This window comes from Taudactylus pleione, unplaced genomic scaffold (assembly GCF_031769625.1).
Source record: "Taudactylus pleione unplaced genomic scaffold, aTauple2 ptg002645l, whole genome shotgun sequence".
Taxonomy (NCBI): Eukaryota; Metazoa; Chordata; class Amphibia; order Anura; family Myobatrachidae; genus Taudactylus; species Taudactylus pleione.
The window spans coordinates 284,966-304,402 of record NW_028287022.1 but is presented as its reverse complement, the minus strand read 5'-3'; the positions used below and the strand labels follow the sequence as shown (position 1 = coordinate 304,402).

At 46.4% G+C, this 19,437-nt stretch overlaps 1 protein-coding gene across 1 annotated transcript; it reads left to right on the top strand.

Moving 5' to 3' along the window:
• Positions 1-4,125: 4,125 nt before the first annotated feature.
• Positions 4,126-16,709, top strand: LOC148431221 (lon protease homolog 2, peroxisomal-like; the record flags this gene model as incomplete). Its single annotated transcript, XM_088466195.1, has 4 exons — positions 4,126-4,265; positions 11,554-11,761; positions 14,073-14,263; positions 15,999-16,709. Coding segments are annotated over 4 exons (761 nt in total), but the record flags the coding sequence as incomplete, so codon positions are not given.
• Between the last annotated feature and the right edge of the window lie 2,728 nt (positions 16,710-19,437).

Genomic DNA, 19,437 nt, shown 5'->3' with positions numbered 1-19,437 from the left:
CTATTGTACCCTCACTGTACCTCAGCAGCAGCTGGTTACTGTATTTATGTACAAGTAATGTCTACACCCAGGCCTGGCATTGTGTCTGATCTATTGTACCCTCATTGTACCCAGCAGCAGCCGGTTACTGTACTTATGTACCAGTAATGCCTACACCCAGGCCTGGCATTGTGTCTGATCCTATTGTACCCTCACTGTACCTCAGCAGCAGCCGGTTACTGTACTTATGTACAAGTAATGCCTACACCCAGGCCTGGCATTGTGTCTGATCTATTGTACCCTCACTGTACCTCAGCAGCAGCCGGTTACTGTACTTATGTACCAGTAATGCCTACACCCAGGCCTGGCATTGTGTCTGATCTATTGTACCCTCACTGTACCTCAGCAGCAGCTGGTTACTGTATTTATGTACAAGTAATGCCTACACCCAGGCCTGGCATTGTGTCTGATCTATTGTACCCTCATTGTACCCAGCAGCAGCCGGTTACTGTACTTATGTACAAGTAATGCCTACACCCAGGCCTGGCATTGTGTCTGATCCTATTGTACCCTCACTGTACCTCAGCAGCAGCCGGTTACTGTATTTATGTACAAGTAATGCCTACACCCAGGCCTGGCATTGTGTCTGATTCTATTGTACCCTCACTGTACCTCAGCAGCAGCCGGTCACTGTATTTATGTACAAGTAATGCCTACACCCAGGCCTGGCATTGTGTCTGATCTATTGTACCCTCACTGTACCTCAGCATCAGCCGGTTACTGTACTTATGTACAAGTAATGCCTACACCCAGGCCTGGCATTGTGTCTGATCTATTGTACCCTCACTGTACCTCAGCAGCAGCCGGTTACTGTACTTATGTACAAGTAATGCCTACACCCAGGCCTGGCATTGTGTCTGATCCTATTGTACCCTCACTGTACCTTAGCAGCAGCCGGTTACTGTACTTATGTACCAGTAATGCCTACACCCAGGCCTGGCATTGTGTCTGATCTATTGTACCCTCACGGTACCTCAGCAGCAGCCGGTTACTGTATTTATGTACCAGTAATGCCTACACCCAGGCCTGGCATTGTGTCTGATCTATTGTACCCTCACTGTACCTCAGCATCAGCCGGTTACTGTACTTATATAACAGTAATGCCTACACCCAGGCCTGGCATTGTGTCTGATCTATTGTACCCTCACTGTACCTCAGCAGCAGCCGGTTACTGTACTTATGTACAAGTAATGCCTACACCCAGGCCTGGCATTGTGTCTGATCTATTGTACCCTCACTGTACCTCAGCAGCAGCCGGTTACTGTATTTATGTACCAGTAATGCCTACACCCATGCCTGGCATTGTGTCTGATCTATTGTACCCTCACTGTACCTCAGCATCAGCCGGTTACTGTACTTATATAACAGTAATGCCTACACCCAGGCCTGGCATTGTGTCTGATCTATTGTACCCTCATTGTACCCAGCAGCAGCCGGTTACTGTATTTATGTACCAGTAATGCCTACACCCAGGCCTGGCATTGTGTCTGATCCTATTGTACCCTCACTGTACCTCAGCAGCAGCCGGTTACTGTACTTATGTACAAGTAATGCCTACACCCAGGCCTGGCATTGTGTCTGATCCTATTGTACCCTCACTGTACCTCAGCAGCAGCCGGTTACTGTACTTATGTACCAGTAATGTCTACACCCAGGCCTGGCATTGTGTCTGATCTATTGTACCCTCACTGTACCTCAGCAGCAGCCGGTTACTGTACCTATGTACAAGTAATGCCTACACCCAGGCCTGGCATTGTGTCTGATCTATTGTACCCTCACTGTACCTCAGCAGCAGCCGGTTACTGTACTTATGTACAAGTAATGCCTACACCCAGGCCTGGCATTGTGTCTGATCTATTGTACCCTCACTGTACCTCAGCAGCAGCCGGTTACTGTATTTATGTACAAGTAATGCCTACACCCAGGCCTGGCATTGTGTCTGATCCTATTGTACCCTCACTGTACCTCAGCAGCAGCCGGTTACTGTACTTATGTACAAGTAATGCCTACACCCAGGCCTGGCATTGTGTCTGATCCTATTGTACCCTCACTGTACCTCAGCAGCAGCCGGTTACTGTATTTATGTACCAGTAATGCCTACACCCAGGCCTGGCATTGTGTCTGATCCTATTGTACCCTCACTGTACCCAGCAGCAGCCGGTTACTGTACTTATGTACAAGTAATGCCTACACCCAGGCCTGGCATTGTGTCTGATCCTATTGTACCCTCACTGTACCCAGCAGCAGCCGGTTACTGTACTTATGTACAAGTAATGCCTACACCCAGGCCTGGCATTGTGTCTGATCTATTGTACCCTCACTGTACCTCAGCAGCAGCCGGTTACTGTACTTATGTACCAGTAATGCCTACACCCAGGCCTGGCATTGTGTCTGATCTATTGTACCCTCACTGTACCTCAGCAGCAGCCGGTTACTGTATTTATGTACCAGTAATGCCTACACCCAGGCCTGGCATTGTGTCTGATCTATTGTACCCTCACTGTACCTCAGCAGCAGCCGGTTACTGTATTTGAGTGCAGGATATACTTATACCCCACCCCATTAATTACTACAAAATCTCCACTAATGTAATTTCCATGACATCGCTATTAGATTAAGTCCCCATCATGACGGGGAAGATGAGAAACTGAATGGAGCTGCTGGATGAGTATTGTTCTATTGTATAGATGATTCTTGCAGCTCGCCATTGTGTGACATCTGTTCGTGTTCTCATTATACAGCAGACACAGAGCTGACTAATACAATCTGCATTGTGGTTTATCCCTTGGGTTCCGCAATCATTGCAGTGGCTGCAGCTGGCGTTGTAGTTCTCAGTACTTATTCGTAACCTCATTTATACATCGCTCCCAGTGCTGGAAATGACTGAAGACCCTCAGAGGGGACCTTGCAGCATTGCTGTACAAAACACGGGAACACTGTGTGTTCTACATAAAGCAGAGGCCCACATGTCAGAGGGAGACCCTGATGTAATGCAGATGGGTGGGGGGGGTGGCACAGTACCCCCAGCTGTCGTGTGTTTTCCAGGGAGCCAAAGATCTCCTAGGGCTGTCAGAATGTTCTAATTATCATATGTTTATTACACAGCGCTTTAATTATTTAATCATCCACATCAGTCACTGCCCCCACTGGAGCTTAGAGTCAGTTCTCTATCACATGAAGACCCTCACTCATTAACTCACCTTTACTCAAGGGTTAACCTTTTAGCATGAGTTTAAACTCAGGCAAACACAGGGAGAAAATAACAACCGTCATCCCTGTACTTAATGCGTCAAGTGTGCCCCGCACATATTAGACTGTAAGCTCATTTGGCCAGGACCATCTTTACCTTCTGTTTTATGTTAATGTATGTAATTTGTTTGCATAATACCCCCCCCCCAATGTTCAGTGTTGCATCATAAGTTGCCGCCTAATATATACAAGATGATGATAATATACAACCAGCGCACAGATAGGGTCCTGGTCAGAATGAGACGCACAGCCCCAGCGCTGTGAGGCAGCCACGCCATCGCCCATTGCCGCTAATTATCATAGGTCTGGGACATTTTACCATGTACAAGGTCTTTCCATGAGAAAATAAACGTATTTCAGCGATGGACTGGGAAATACATACAGTACAGTACTGATGCATTAAGTGAGATGAGAGGACCCTCGGTTCAGATTTTCCGGGACCCTCCGATTTTACCCTCCTATGTCGTTCATTAATTCTCTATGCGTTTGGGTGAATTCCATTATGCATATGAACTATGAGACTCTGACATGCTGGGGGGATAGTGAACGGAGCTACGCAGTGATTTATACATTTAATTTGGAAGAAAAAATATACAAACCTAGAATTACACCAGGTTACTAAACACGAAAATGTGACCTCTGTGTTAGGGCTCATCCTCTGGCAAGTAGAGGTTTCTGTCTACTGGGAGTCCGAATTGGAGAGTGGTTTGTATGGGGTCAGGAATGTTCATTGCAGATATTGGCTCCTCCTGGCCACTGTGGTCCTTTATTGCCATTTAATTCCAGTATCACTGCACAGACCCTTCTTTTAAATCCCCTGTGATTTTCTTATCTCAGAACGCAGGGAAAACCTCTCCGATGACCCCAGATCCAGAGACGGTGACCAAGCCGACCTGCCCCTTCCTCCGGAAATGCCAATACTGATTGATCGCCACGCACTGAAGGATATCCTGGGAGCGCCGAAGTATGAGATTGAGGTACGATCTTTCCCTGCCGAGGCTGAGGCCTGACCACGTCGCCTCAATCCCTTCCCATGCACGTACAATTCTTAGTATTGTTTTACAGATCCATTTATTAAGCACCGTTTGTGCCGTTATGATTTACAGCTGACAGTCTGGTTCTGTTCATTCAAACCGTTTATTTAAACGATGACACAGTAGGCAGCCATTTTGTTTAACTGCAGATTATTATTTTTTTTGTGGCGATTTGTAAATTGGAGTAAATCAGAATCATAATATAGTTTACATTACTTGCAATCTCTACTATTATACATGTATACAGCGCCTCAAGAATAGTGAGTTTGTTGGATATATTTTCAAGTGCAAATAAATATAGAGGACTGACTAGTTGTGTTACATATACATGGCGCAGAGAGCTTCATAGGGAGACCTACGGAGTCCGTCTAGGTACGGCCAGGAATCAGGATTATAACGGCTACTGTGAGGGACAAGGCGCCGCAACGGCGGGAAAGTGACGGGGGGAGATGTAGAGAGAGGTGAAAAGTGTGGAGAGGTTGCCCATAGCAACCAATCAGCTCCTATTTATTATTTTCTAGACTGTACTTGATAAATGCTGCTTCAAAGCTGATTGGTTGCTATGGGCAACTTCTCCCCTGGTCTCCACTGCTCAATACATCTACCCCAGGATTTGAATGAGGTTCTGTAGCCAAGTACATTATTATTATTATTATTAAAGCTACATTTTAAATATCTTGCTCCTCCCACACTGCCGGCAGCTCCTCCCTTATTCCAGCGCAATTCTGTGCAAATGAGGAGAGAGTGTAACATTATAACTGTGTAATAATGATGTCCCTGATAGCATTGTGAGTAGTAATGATGCTGCCGTTCCTTTCTATTTTTAACATTCACTTCCATGCACAATATTATTATGAGACGAGCTAGAAAATGTCATATATATGTAACGAAATGGATATGAAGTCCCGGTGTCATATCCCGACGCTGGCAGCCCGAAGGGAGACGATCCCGTCAGGGCGGGTAAGTACACTATCCCTACCAGTCTCCCTCCCCCCCTACCCACACCCTAAACCTAACCCTCCCTCCTAGGGGTGACTAACCCTAACCCCCCCCCCCCCAAACCTAACCTTAACCCCACAACACTCCCTAAACCTAACACCCCCCAAAAACAAACAAACCTTAACCCCACTACGCTCCCTAAACCTAACACACCCCCAAAAAACCTAACCTTAACCCCGCTATGCTCCCTAAACCTAACCTTAACCCAGTACACTCCCTAAACCTAACACCCCCCAAAAAAACCTAACCTTAACCCGCTACACTCCCTATACCTAACACCCCCTTCAAAAAACCTAACCTTAACCCCACTACGCTCCCTAAACCTAACACCCCCTTCAAAAAACCTAACCTTAACCTCGCTACGCTCCCTAAACCTAACACCCCCTTCAAAAAACCTAACCTTAACCCCGCTACGCTCCCTAAACCTAACACCCCCCAAAAAAAAACCAACCTTAACCCCGCTACGCTCACTAAACCTAACATCCCCCTAAAAAAACCTAACCTTAACCCCGCTATGCTCCCTAAACCTAACACCCCCTTCAAAAAGCCTCACCTTAACCTCGCTATGCTCCCTAAACCGAACACCCCCCCCAAAAAAGCCTCACCTTAACCCCGATATGCTTCCTAAACCTAACACCCCCCAAAAAAACCTCACCTTAACCCCGCTACGCTTCCTAAACCTAACACCCCCCTTCAAAAAAACCTAACCTTAACCCCGCTATGCTCCCTAAACCTAACCTTAACCCAGTACGCTCCCTAAACCTAACACCCCCCAAAAAAACCTAACCTTAACCCGCTACACTCCCTATACCTAACACCCCCTTCAAAAAACCTAACCTTAACCCCACTACGCTCCCTAAACCTAACACCCCCTTCAAAAAACCTAACCTTAACCTCGCTACGCTCCCTAAACCTAACACCCCCTTCAAAAAACCTAACCTTAACCCCGCTACGCTCCCTAAACCTAACACCCCCCAAAAAAAAAACAACCTTAACCCCGCTACGCTCACTAAACCTAACACCCCCCTAAAAAAACCTAACCTTAACCCCGCTATGCTCCCTAAACCTAACACCTCCCCCCAAAAAAGCCTAACCTTAACCCCGCTACGCTCCCTAAACCGAACACCCCCCCCAAAAAAGCCTCACCTTAACCCCGCTACGCTTCCTAAACCTAACACCCCCCCTTCAAAAAAACCTAACCTTAACCCCGCTACGCTCCCTAAACCTAACACCCCCCCAAAAAACCTAACCTTAACCCCGCTACGCTCCCTAAACCAAACAAAAAACCTAACCTTAACCCCGCTACGCTCCCTAAACCTAACACACACACCCCTTCCCCTCCCCGTGGCGAACGCAAAGGGTGCCCCAGACTTAACCTCTTTGGGGCTGGCGTCCTTTGGCATTCCGGCGTCCGGATTAAGATGGGCGTCGGTATTTTGGCGCCTATCTTAATTAAGTCCCTTGTCGGAATTTCACTACGGGGTATTGAGACCGGTGGCATCGCGGCCGTCGGTCTCATAACTACATCCCATATGTAACACCGTGGTTATATCGGGAAGATCTAAGGCCTTCGGCCTAAAGAGACAAGTGACTGACGGTAAGGGTCATTTACTATCCATGAAACACGGGGAGATTCAGTGCTTCTCATTTCATGCAAATGTGCCAACCTGCCTTCCGAGCCCACAACCCACCTTGGGAGATGCCAGGCACCTGGCAGACGGCACAGTTCATTGACGGTGAGGAAACCGGCGTCCACATCACACGATATAAGTATATAATGGTAAATACTACAGGATGTCCATATATAGCTGTTAGCCAAAAAGTATTAGGTGCAAAACAATGAGGGGGAAAGGGTGTAGACGGGTGAAGGAGGAAATGAAATGAAGTGACGTAGAGGACGGTGACGGGTGACCTAGATACAGTGAGACGTGTCACACAGGGGACTGCAGGAAACGTGACCAGAGAATAATAATCCATAAGAACAAGGTTAGTACTTCTTAGTGTGTATGGGTGGTAATGCTGCTGCTGCACCTCTTGGATGGTGATCACTACTAGCCACTAACCAATTACTATGGATCAGGACTGCTTAGGTAACGAGCAGAGGCTGCGCTCAGATCACCGGGATCATCTCAAACCGCATTTGTGCTTCTGTGACGGTCACAGAATATAAAGCCGTCATCTTGGCGAAGAAGAAAATCGGCTCCATAGGGGAAAGAGCCAGATCCTGGGGCAGCAGTCTCCTTGCAGTGCTCTACAATACATATTTGATGATGCACATTGGTATCGCATAAAATATTTCTCTAACGAGAGACCGCTCTGTGCCCGGCGCCGATCGCCACAGGCCTCAGCCCTTAAGTACTCTCCCGCTGCAGTACAGCAATACGCACAGATATTAAATGGAGGTTTTAATATATTCTGATTACATTTAGTGCACCTCTGGCACGTCAGGGCTTACCCCTTTTGCTGCCACAGCTCCGGGCAGTGAGTCTCCTGGTGCGGCAGCGGCCATATTGGCCACAATGTCTTTAGTTCCCGTATGCTGCCTGGCCATTGCGACTATATGCAGGTAGCAGACAGCCCTCCGCGTCACATTTACCAGACAAGCTAAAGCCTCACACCGCAGGGTGACCGCAAGGGAACGGAAGACTGGGGGAGGTCCCCGGGCAGGCCAACGGGCAGGCTCTGGAAAGTGAGAATATGAGAGGGGTTTATAAGATTGTAAGGGGTGTGGGGGTGAAGAGAGCGTGATTTGGTGAACTGCCTGGTATGATCACATTTCTGCCATTATTTGCCTAGTTGAATCATTAAACCATTGTTAAGGTGCTGTGAAGGCCAGGGGCAACTAATAAGGCTGACCTGCAGGCAAGTCTGGTGCCTACACACGGAGCGATCAGGCAACGATATCGATGTCTGATCGTTCTGCTCCCTCCGTGGTGCGCTGGATGATCTATATCGATCATCCAGCACACCACCAATTTACCAATGACTATAGCGATCGCAGGTCCTTATAGTAACCTGCTCGATATTGTGCAGGTTGGCCTGCGATCAACAATCGCGGGTCCTTATAGTAACCTGCTCGATATCGTGCAGGTTGGCCTGCGATCAACAATCGCGGGTCCTTATAGTAACCTGCTCGATATCGAGCAGGTTGGCCTGCATGCACGGCCGATGGACGATATCGTTATCATCCATACGTGCCCGCGCATCGCAGGTCGTTGGTGGGTTGGAAGGGGCCAAAAACTGAACTCAAATCGTCCAGTTTTGTCGTACCGTGTGTACGCAGCTTAACAACTAAACATTACCCTGGTATCCTCACTGCGGTCACCCACTAAAGCTGGAAAGTCACCTAATTGCATTATCTCCATCCCTTAATGCACAATTAAAGATCTCATCCCACAACTCCATATCTACTTTTGTACATAGGTGCATTCTGAGGCTCTGTCCGCAGACCCCACATTCAGCAGGTACCCACAGAAAACCAGGACTATCCCCTCCGTTGTTGCCTTAATCTCGGCACACCAAGCTATCCATCCACCTATGTGACTAGACGTAATCCGCCAAACATTGCTGCATGACGGCACCGAGCCCTCCTTATATTTGCGGCCTACTGTGCTCCTAATTTGGCGATTATTGTGAGGGCAGCTTTGTGTATCTCAGACATCCTGGATAACACAATACAGCCAGACACAGTATGATCAGAGTCCTGTGGAGAAGGGGACTCAGCTCGCAGGAGGCTTGTGCTGGGGACAGTGCGCTGCCTTCTGGGGATTTGAGGTTTTGTGACGGGGCACGTGCACCTGAAAGAAATCCTGCAACAAGGGATCTCCGCTGGCACAATGAGGCAATTGGAGCTCTTAAGTGGATTAAAACTACATCGGAAAAGCCATCCTTTGTATTCAGGCACGGCCCCTCCTGATGCTTCTGCTGCTGTAAGAGAACGAGGATAATGGGGTATGAATACAGCAGAAGGGTGATAAGACTGGGAGGATTGTGCCACATCTGTACCCAGCAGAATTCTGGTGTTTCCCGTGCTGGTCTCAGCCCATTATAGAGACCCTGGCATACAGTATGATCTGTGTGTTGCCAAAAGCAAGAATTTTGCATCTGATTAATTGTTTTTTACTGGGTTGAAGGTGAAATCCCTCCGCTCCTGTTGCGTGATTCATTCCGTGACCAAACCCATAACCAGCAGTGACGGGAAATCGCCCCTTCATATGAAGGTCATCTCCAACTTCTGATTGGCTTTTATTTTATATCCACAGATAATTTCTCTAAATCATCATAACCTCCCCACACTGCCATCCACCATAACCTTCCCTCACTGCCATCCATTCCCCACACTGCCGCCCACCGTAACCTCCCCACACTGCCGCCCACCGTAACCTCCCCTCACTGCCATCCATTCCCCACACTGCCGTCCTTCATAACCTCCCCACACTGCCGTCCTTCATAACCTCCCCTCACTGCCATCCATTCCCCACACTGCCATCCTTCATAACCTCCCCACACTGCCGTCCACCATAACCTCCCCACACTGCCATCCACCATAACCTCCCCTCACTGCCATCCATTCCCCACACTGCCATCCTTCATAACTTCCCCACACTGCCGTCCTTCATAACCTCCCCTCATTGCCATCCACCATAACCTCCCCTCACTGCCATCCATCATAACCTCCCCTCACTGCCATCCATCATAACCTCCCCTCATTGCCATCCACCATAACCTCCCCTCACTGCCATCCACCATAACCTCCCCTCACTGCCATCCATCATAACCTCCCCACACTGCCATCCTTCATAACCTCCCCTCACTGCCATCCATTCCCCACACTGCCATCCACCATAACCTCCCCTCACTGCCATCCATTCCCCACACTGCCGTCCTTCATAACCTCCCCTCACTGCCTTCCATTCCCCACACTGCCGTCCATCATAACCTCCCCTCACTGCCATCCTTCATAACCTCCCCTCACTGCCATCCATTCCCCATACTGCCATCCACCATAACCTCCCCTCACTGCCATCCATTCCCCACACTGCCATCCACCATAACCTTCCCTCACTGCCATCCACCATAACCTTCCCTCACTGCCGTCCACCATAACCTCCCCACGCTGCCGTCCACCATAACCTCCCCACACTGCAGTCCACCATAACCTCCCCACACCGTCCACCATAACCTCCCCACACTGCCGTCCACCATAACCTCCCCACACTGCCATCCACCATAACCTCCCCACACTGCCATCCACCATAACCTCCCCACACTGCCATCCTAGTTGTTATTATTCTGTATGTGTCATTGTAGATCGGAGCTCAGTGGTATGCCATGGCCAGCCAGTCTGTTCTCCATTATAACCTCTGTATCTTTACAGACCTCCCAAGGTTATGGCGACACTTACTATAAGTGTCAGGTAGGGTTTAAAAACAAGAGTATCGGAATACCGGCCCCACAGTTGGCCCAGTGTTTGGGTTCCATATTACATTACAGAACATGAAGACGGCTGCCGCCAGCTTTAGACCTGTAGCCAAGCTCATTCGCCAATAGAAGTGTCCTGGTACTGTGACAGGATACAATAATGCAATTATAAATAAGTCTGACTTCTTTTGAATAATTGCATTATTTATAAAGCGCGCACATATTCTGCAGCGCTTTACGGAGAATACGTCAGTCAGTCCCTACCCCGCAGAGCTTACAATCTAAATTCCCTACCATATGGGGGGACATACTCAATGGGGTTAATTTTTGTTTAATGTCGGAATTCACTTAACTTACCTGCCCTAGTATGTTTTTGGAGTGTGAGAAGAAACACATGCAAACAGAGAACGTACAAACTCCACACAGGTAGGGCCTTGGTCAGGAATAACCTCCTGAGCTAAGGGTGGGAGTAATGCTGACCACCACAATAACTGTGCTTTCGGCGATACCAGAATTAGGCCCTTGTGGCCGGCAGCTTGTGCTCGGTAATTAGCCGCTGTTGACCCCATATTTATAGGTTTCTGTTCAGTTTAGCTACTGCGTTGTGCTGCCCCTCAGGATCTAGTGCCTGATTGCAAATTACTAAGCATTGCTGGAGCTGGCACTGGGAGACAGCAGCCCCGGCGTACAGATTTGCATATTCTCCCGACAGCCAATAATGAGAGACGAATCTGCATCTGTAACAGATTCACATTTTGTTCTCGTACCTTAGTACATTGGAACCGTGTTGTGTTATCCGTTTATGTCCCAGGTATTTGAGCGACTGAACCAGCCCGGCGTAGCCATCGGTCTGGCCTGGACGCCGATGGGAGGGGAGATCATGTTTGTGGAAGCCAGTCGCATGGAGGGAGAAGGCCAGTTGACACTGACTGGACAACTGGGTGATGTCATGAAGGAGTCGGCGCATTTGGCGATCAGCTGGCTGCGCAGTAACGCTAAGAAATATCAGCTAACTAATGGTACGTGGCGAGAGGTTACCCTTGGTAGAACCCAATAATGTTCATCTAAATCTTGTCTTCCTCAAATCGCATTCACTATAGTGGATATATATTAGAGGTTTATAAGGATATAAGGTGCATATACACGTAACGATTTGTGTATCCAACGATTTTCCCTTGAAAAATAGAACAAATTTGTGTAATGAAATGAACGATTTTGACAACGATGATGGCTTTACTTATCGTTCATCGCCCATTCTGACGATTTCAGCTAACTACCAACTACAAAAGGGAGCACGCATTGGTAGTTATCGTTCATCGTTTTGGTCCTGAAACTGGACAATTATGTGAACGACTGAATGCTAACGATATCGTTAACGACCAATTGTTGAAAAAAATCGTCCCGTGTGTACGCACCTTAAGAGCAAGGTCACACAGGCTGCGTTCTAAAGCGAGGATACATTGCCCAGGTGTGAGAGAGAAATACACCTTTACTTTAAGCTTAGAGATCTGTTAGCGTTCACCAGGTATACAGTCAGGTGCATAAATATTGGGACATTGACAGAATTTTCATATTTTGGCCTCTGTTCACCACCACAATGGCTTTGAAATGAAACAAATAAGATGTGCTTTATCTGCAGACTTTCAGATTTAATTTGAGGGTAATTACATCCAGACAGGTGAACGGTGTAGGAATTACAACGGTTTCTATATGTGCCTCCCACTTTTTAAGGGGCCAAAAGTAATGGGACAAACTAAACAATCCTAAATCTAACTTTCACTTTTTAATACTTTGTTGCAAATCATTTGCAGGCAATTACAGCCTGAAGTCTGGAACGCATAGACATCACCAGACGCTGGGTTTCATCCCTGGTGATGCTCTGCCAGGCCTCTACTGCAAATGTCTTCAGTTCCTGCTTGTTCTTGGGGCATTTTCCCTTCAGTTTTGTCTTCATCAAGTGAAATGCATGCTCAATCGGATTCAGGTCAGGGGATTGACTTGGCCATTGCATAACATTCCACTTTTTAGCCTTAAAAAACTCTTTGGTTGCTTTTGCAGTATGCTTCGGGTCATTGTCCATCTGCACTGTGAAGCGCCGTCCAATGAGTTCTGAAGCATTTCACTGAATATGAGCAAATAATATTGCCCGAAACACTTCATAATTCATTCTGCTGCTTTTATCAGCAGTCACATCATCAATAAATACAAGGGAATCAGTTTCATTGGCAGCCATACATGCCCACGCCATGACACTACCACCACCATGCTTCACTGATGAGGTGGTATGTTTTGGATTATGAGCAGTTCCTTTCCTTCTCCATACTCTTCTCTTCCCATCACTCTGGTACAAGTTGATCTTTGTCTCATCTGTCCATAGGATGTTGTTCCAGAACTGGAATGGCTTTTTTAGATGTTGTTTGGCAAACTCGAATCTGGTATTCCTGTTTTTGTGGCTCACCAATGGTTTACATCTTGTGGTGAACCCTCTATATTCACTCTTGTGAAGTCTTCTCTTGATTGTTGACTTTGACACATATACACCTACCTCCTGGAGAGTGTTCTTGATTTGGCCAACTGGTGTGAAGGGTTTTTTTTTCACCAGGGAAATAATTCTTCTGTCATCCACCACAGTTGTTTTCCCGGGTCTTTTGGTGTTGCTGAGCTCTCCGGTGCGTTCTTTCTTTTTAAGAACGTTCCAAACAGTTGATTTGGCCACACCTAATGTTTTTGCTATCTCTCTGATGGGTTTGTTTTCATTTTTCAGCCTAATGATGGCTTGTTTCACTGATAGTGACAGCTCTTTGGATCTCATATTGAGAGTTGACAGCAACTGATTCCAAATGCAAATGTCACACCTAGAATCAACTCCAGACCTTTTACCTGCTTAATTGATAATGAAATAACGAGGGAATAGCCCACACCTGTCCATGAAATAGCTTTTGAGTTGATAGTCCCATTACTTTTGGCTCCTTAAAAAGTGGGAGGCACATATAGAAACCGTTGTAATTCCTACACCGTTCACCTGATTTGGATGTAATTACCCTCAAATTAAATCTGAAAGTCTGCAGGTAAAGCACATCTTGTTTTTTTATCATTTCAAAGCTATTGTGGTGGTGAATAGAGGCCAAAATATGAAAATTCTGTCAATGTCCCAATATTTATGCACCTGACTGTACGGATATATTACTTTAAGCTTAGAGATCTGTTAGTGGTCACCAGGTATACGGAAATATTTTCCAGCAGTTTATGAATGTTTTGCAGCACTGTGTAATATGACGGCAGGCTGTAGCACCTTAGTACCCATTCTCTTTCTCTCTCTCTGCGTTCCAGCGTCTGGCAGCTTTGATCTCCTTGACAACACCGACATTCATCTGCACTTCCCGGCTGGGGCCGTCACAAAGGATGGACCGTCTGCAGGCGTTGCCATAGTAACCTGTCTCGCCTCGCTCTTCAGTGGCAGGCTGGTGTGTTCAGATGTAGCCATGACTGGAGAGATCACTCTGAGGGGCCTTGTCCTGCCTGTAAGTTGCACAGCTGGCATCATGAGGAAAGTGATGGATATAGATAGATATATACATATATATATATCTATATCTCTGGCTTGTCCTAGACTAGACTAGGTGAAGTTCTGCACGAATTACACTGACTTGTACGTTCCTTTAGAAAAACAGCAATCAAGTGTTTATGTCCATCCCTACATTTGTAATTAGTAACAAAAATAATGAGATCCAGGATATTAATGTGTTTATCTGCGCGTGAAAGCGATGAGTAGGTGATATTGTGGTAGGGATCTCTGATCCCTATGCAGAGCACAGCATTCATGCACATGCACTTTACATATACACAGGTTGGAGTAAGTTACTGTAACCTACACACAACAGCACATGAAACATTCAGCATATTTTCCCTATTTGCATATCAACATGAATATTAATGAGTGACCATCCCACGTCCTGGCAGGAGCATGCTCACTGCGCCCCTGGGAAACCACCTGTGACATCACCACACTGCCAGCTTCCAGTACATGCTGGTCACATGTCACATAACCGGAGCATGGAAATTATACGGGTTAGTGGCAGAGAGGGAGAGGTGCATCTTTATGGCTGATTAGTCTGATGCACAGCTGTACTGTGTAATGGTGATAAATAACACTGCCGGATCACAATACAGACTATATTAGGAATACTGCAGTGTGCAGTGCAGACAGGTATTGAATGGGGGCTATTTTCTGTGTCTTTTAAACCCCTCTGTACTTCCCCAGGGATAACAATAGCCTGTCCCAGGAGAGCGCAGCTATAATCAGCACACACGTTATACAGCAGGTGCAGGACTGGACATGTGTGTGTGCGTACATGGAAAGTGACACCAAAACAAATACTATCGTTTTTAGACTGGGATCCTTTATAGAAAAGAGCACATGGAGCCTAATGCATTTATGTGATTGGCATAGTACCCCCAGCCGGCACCTGGATGGGAGGCGTGTTCTACAGGAAGCAGAATAGAGTAAGGGGTTTGTGCGAGCACATAGGGGTGGGTGGAGCTGTGCAGTGTCACCTCATGCTGCACAGAACAGGAGGCTGGGGCATTATCTGAGCAAGTGCTGCCAGACATTAAAAAAGACCCACCTAAACAGTGCAAAAACAAATCTGCGCTCACTCATTCTGAAATCCCAGAGTTGGAAGATCCAAATCCCAGGATCCCATCGATCCAGGGATTAACCTCCCTATTTACACATATACGCCTTGGAAACGGCTATTATCGTTACGTGCAGATGATGAAGGTCAGGGCTTGTGATGAATTACAAATGCAACGCTGATCAGTGATTTTTATGTTGCTTAGAGATGCATTGTACTTTTGTGCACATTTTGCCAACAATTGGTTATAAAGCTGTGTGAAGCATGACTGCTGCAAACATATTACTGGTGGCATCGTACACGTGTAGTTGCAGCTTTGCCTGTTCCAGGGTTTGCCAAACTCAGTCCTGAAGGCACCCTGACAGTCCAGATTTTAAGGCTATCCATGCTTGTGCACAGATGATTGAGGTACTAAATAAGTCACCTGTGCTTAAGCATGGATATCCTTAAAACATGGACTGTGAAGGTCGATCCAAGTTTTGGAACCACTGACCAACACTAAAAATTGCATCTGCTGCGTCAGGCGGCTGATGCACCGGTAATTCATGCCGGCAGCTCACAGGTAAGATGCCGGCACACAGGAGGCCATTATGGCTAATTTTCTTTAAACGTCCTCTCTTAGGTTGGCGGCATTAAAGACAAAGTGCTGGCGGCCCACAGAGCAGGGCTCAAGCGAGTGATCATCCCACAGAGGAACGAGAAAGACCTAGAAGAGATCCCGCCTAACGTAAGACAAGACCTGGACTTTATTTTTGCCGGATCACTGGACGACGTCCTGAATGCAGCCTTTGATGGGGGATTTCTGCTAAAGGGCGAGCAGGAGCTCCTGAATAGTAAACTGTGACTTACTTAGGAGCACCAGCAATGACATGGAATCAAGTCTTTGTGTTCCTGCACCTTATAGAACGTTAATATAAGAGAAACAAGAGTGGTCTCCGTTGTACGATACGGTGGGTTGGGGTTCTGTAAAAGAAAAGTTATATACTTATGTCAGCAGTAACATATGGGGACGGTCTTTATTTTGGGTTTCTCTACTCTTCCAGCTATACATTAAACATCATCATATGCGCTAGGTTTATAGAACCACAGCGCTCCCAAATGTAAATCTTCCAGGTAATCGCGCCCGTAGACACTGACATTGCTATAGAACGAGCAATTAATGTAATTGAGCGATGCCAATGGGGGAAAAAAATAAACTTAAAAGAGCAGGTAATTTTGTGGATAAGTCTAAATGTGTGTATCATTGATCCAAATTAATGTGACTGTCTTATACTAATTGTACATTAAATTTGAAATCAACATGTAACAGAATTAAAAGAAATATCCCGTTTTCTTTTCTGAAAGTGATGGTTAGTAAGTAATTAAGAAAAAATTGTTGGGATTTTATTAAGTGGGAAATATCTTCACCATGATGGAATTACTGCCGCCAGGGGAGAGCAATAAGCCACCGTTGTTGATATCCCAGCATGCCTTGCACCAGTTTAAGCGTGGCCGAGCAATTTATGGTGCATAGACACGTTCAGATCAGACAACGAAAAAGATATCGTTATCTGATCATCCTGCATGTGCTGGACGATCGTTATCCAACATCCAGCACAGCAACGATCGCAGGTCCCTATAGTAACCTGGTCGATATAAACCTGGTTGGACAGCATGCAGGGGCGATGGTCGTTATCAACCATCCATGCCCGCACATCATTTGGGGGTTGAAAGGGGCCAAAAAATAGACGAGATAAAGATAAACGTTTATAGTTTATATCGTCCTACAAAATCTGACCGTGTGTCTGCACCATTAGACACTCAGGGGGAGTCAATAACAGATATGGACGCGATGTGCTGATCTGAAAAAAAACACAACGCAGGTTTTCCCCGATCACAGCTGAGTTGCTATGTGCACAGCCAGGCATCACGGCAATTGGATTTCCCCCTGCACACATTCTGGAGGAGACCATGTGGTCAGCTGTCAACTTTCGTAAACCGGCATCATATTCCCAGTAGAGCTGGGTGCTGAAGACCCCACTGACCTTGGAAATGAGACTGGTGGGGGGGCAGGGTGGTGTGGAGGCTGGAAAACTAGATCTCACATTGTCAGGATAAGTTACATCTTTGATTGATCAATTCAGGCATTGTACAGCGTGTATGACCTTCAGCATTGTAGGTAAGACTGTGTCAGTCTGCATTCCCCTGTCCATCACCCAGGTTGCTGGCTAATACAGGAACACAGCATACACATGGAGAACAGTCAGGAACAGGGTAATATTAAATGGGGTGTCTGTTTAGCTGCATAAACTGGTCTTTGGGGGCCACGCCTTGCTTCTCTTATAACTTATCAAAGTAAATAAGTCTAAAACATGATTGAGTGCAAAATGCAGTATATTTGCCATTTTGATAGTTTAGTTTATTCATTAGCTTATGGCAGAGGTTCCCAAATGCGGTCCTCAAGGCTCCCCAACACTTCAGGTTTTAGAGATATCTATGGTTGAGCACAGGTGGTTAAATCAAATGGGATTGAGGTATTAAGGCACCTGTGGTCAAGCATGGATATCCTTAAAATCTGGACTGTTAGGGTTCCTTGAGGACCACATTTGGGAACCTCTGCCTTATGGTGAAAGGCTATCACCATTATTCAGTAAGAGAAGCACAAAAGGAGCGCCTGCTTGAGCTCAGGTGTGTAAGGGAGACCCACTACTTGACTTTCAAGTACCTGAGAAAGCACTGACCCAGGGTTTGCAGCCAACTCCACCATTAGCCCCAGCAATCACTAATACCCCTTTCACATCGCAAAAATAACCCGGGATATTGCCGGCTCGAGGTGCAGTGTGAACGCGCCACCCAAAAAAAAAAAACACTCCCAGGTCGAGCTCGTAGTGCAGTGTGAACAAGCCCTACCCGGGTTATCCAACCCGGGACACAGCAAACACAGCCGATTGGTTGTTCCTGGGCCTCACTTGATGATGTCAGCAGCCAGACACACAGGCAGCACCCTGCAGACAACAGCAGTCTGACAGGGGTAATACCACTACTGTCATTGGAGTGATGGAGAAGTGACCTGTACACTGCGCTGTCAGAAGCTGCATCATACTCTCACTGGCTGATCACACAGCAGTAACAGCACAAACACTCATGAACTCAGTGATAACACTGTACAACAAATTAATACTTTTCATTTGTTTCCTTTGTAAATAGTCATACATTACTAATTTGATGTCAAGAAAAACTAAAATTATTTCAGAATGTTTTTACTAGCTCTATATTTTTTGTACACTATACTGTATGTACATTAGTAATATAGTCATAGTGAAAATCTATTTTAAAATAATCTGATATTTTCTTGATTGACTTAAAACAACTGTTATTTATTTTCTATCAATCACAAAACGAAACACACATACAGCATAGGAAACACACATACAGCATAGGAAACACACATACAGCATAGGAAAGTACTATGTAATATAGTGGCCTATACATGGGGGAGCTTTCTCTTTGCTTGTCGCTTGTCCTCCTCCTCTGGGCATCTCTTGTCACTGTCACCTCCCCTGATATCTTTGTCCCATTGCTGAGATGTCTTGGTGGAATCGCTCCCTATGCTGTCACTCAGTGCACCACAGTTATCTTGTGGGGGTAATCCAGTGAATCGCATATATTTGAATAGGGGAGGAGACAAATAACTGATTCATTTAATTGGTAGGCCCCGCCCCCTCTGCACAGAACGCAGATTGCTGGTAAGATTCTCTCCATTCTGCCCACGTCACTAGGAATACCCCTACATCGTCATACATGGGCTATATCTCGGAACTCAGAGCTAACAGAGTTTTACATGTCATATTCATCCTTTGCATGCTGACATCAATTAGAAGTAACTATTTTCACATCGGAAACATTTTCATTGTTGTGCAGTGTTATCCATCAGCCATGATTCCTGCAATGCTGGGAGCACACTCTCTCCCCTCCCCACCCCCCCATTTTGTTCCCTTTTGTCATCTTATCTTTTTGTGAGTCTGAAAAAGTCAATTTTTAATGCCATTCATAGGGTTTTACATGGCTGACCCGGATACAGT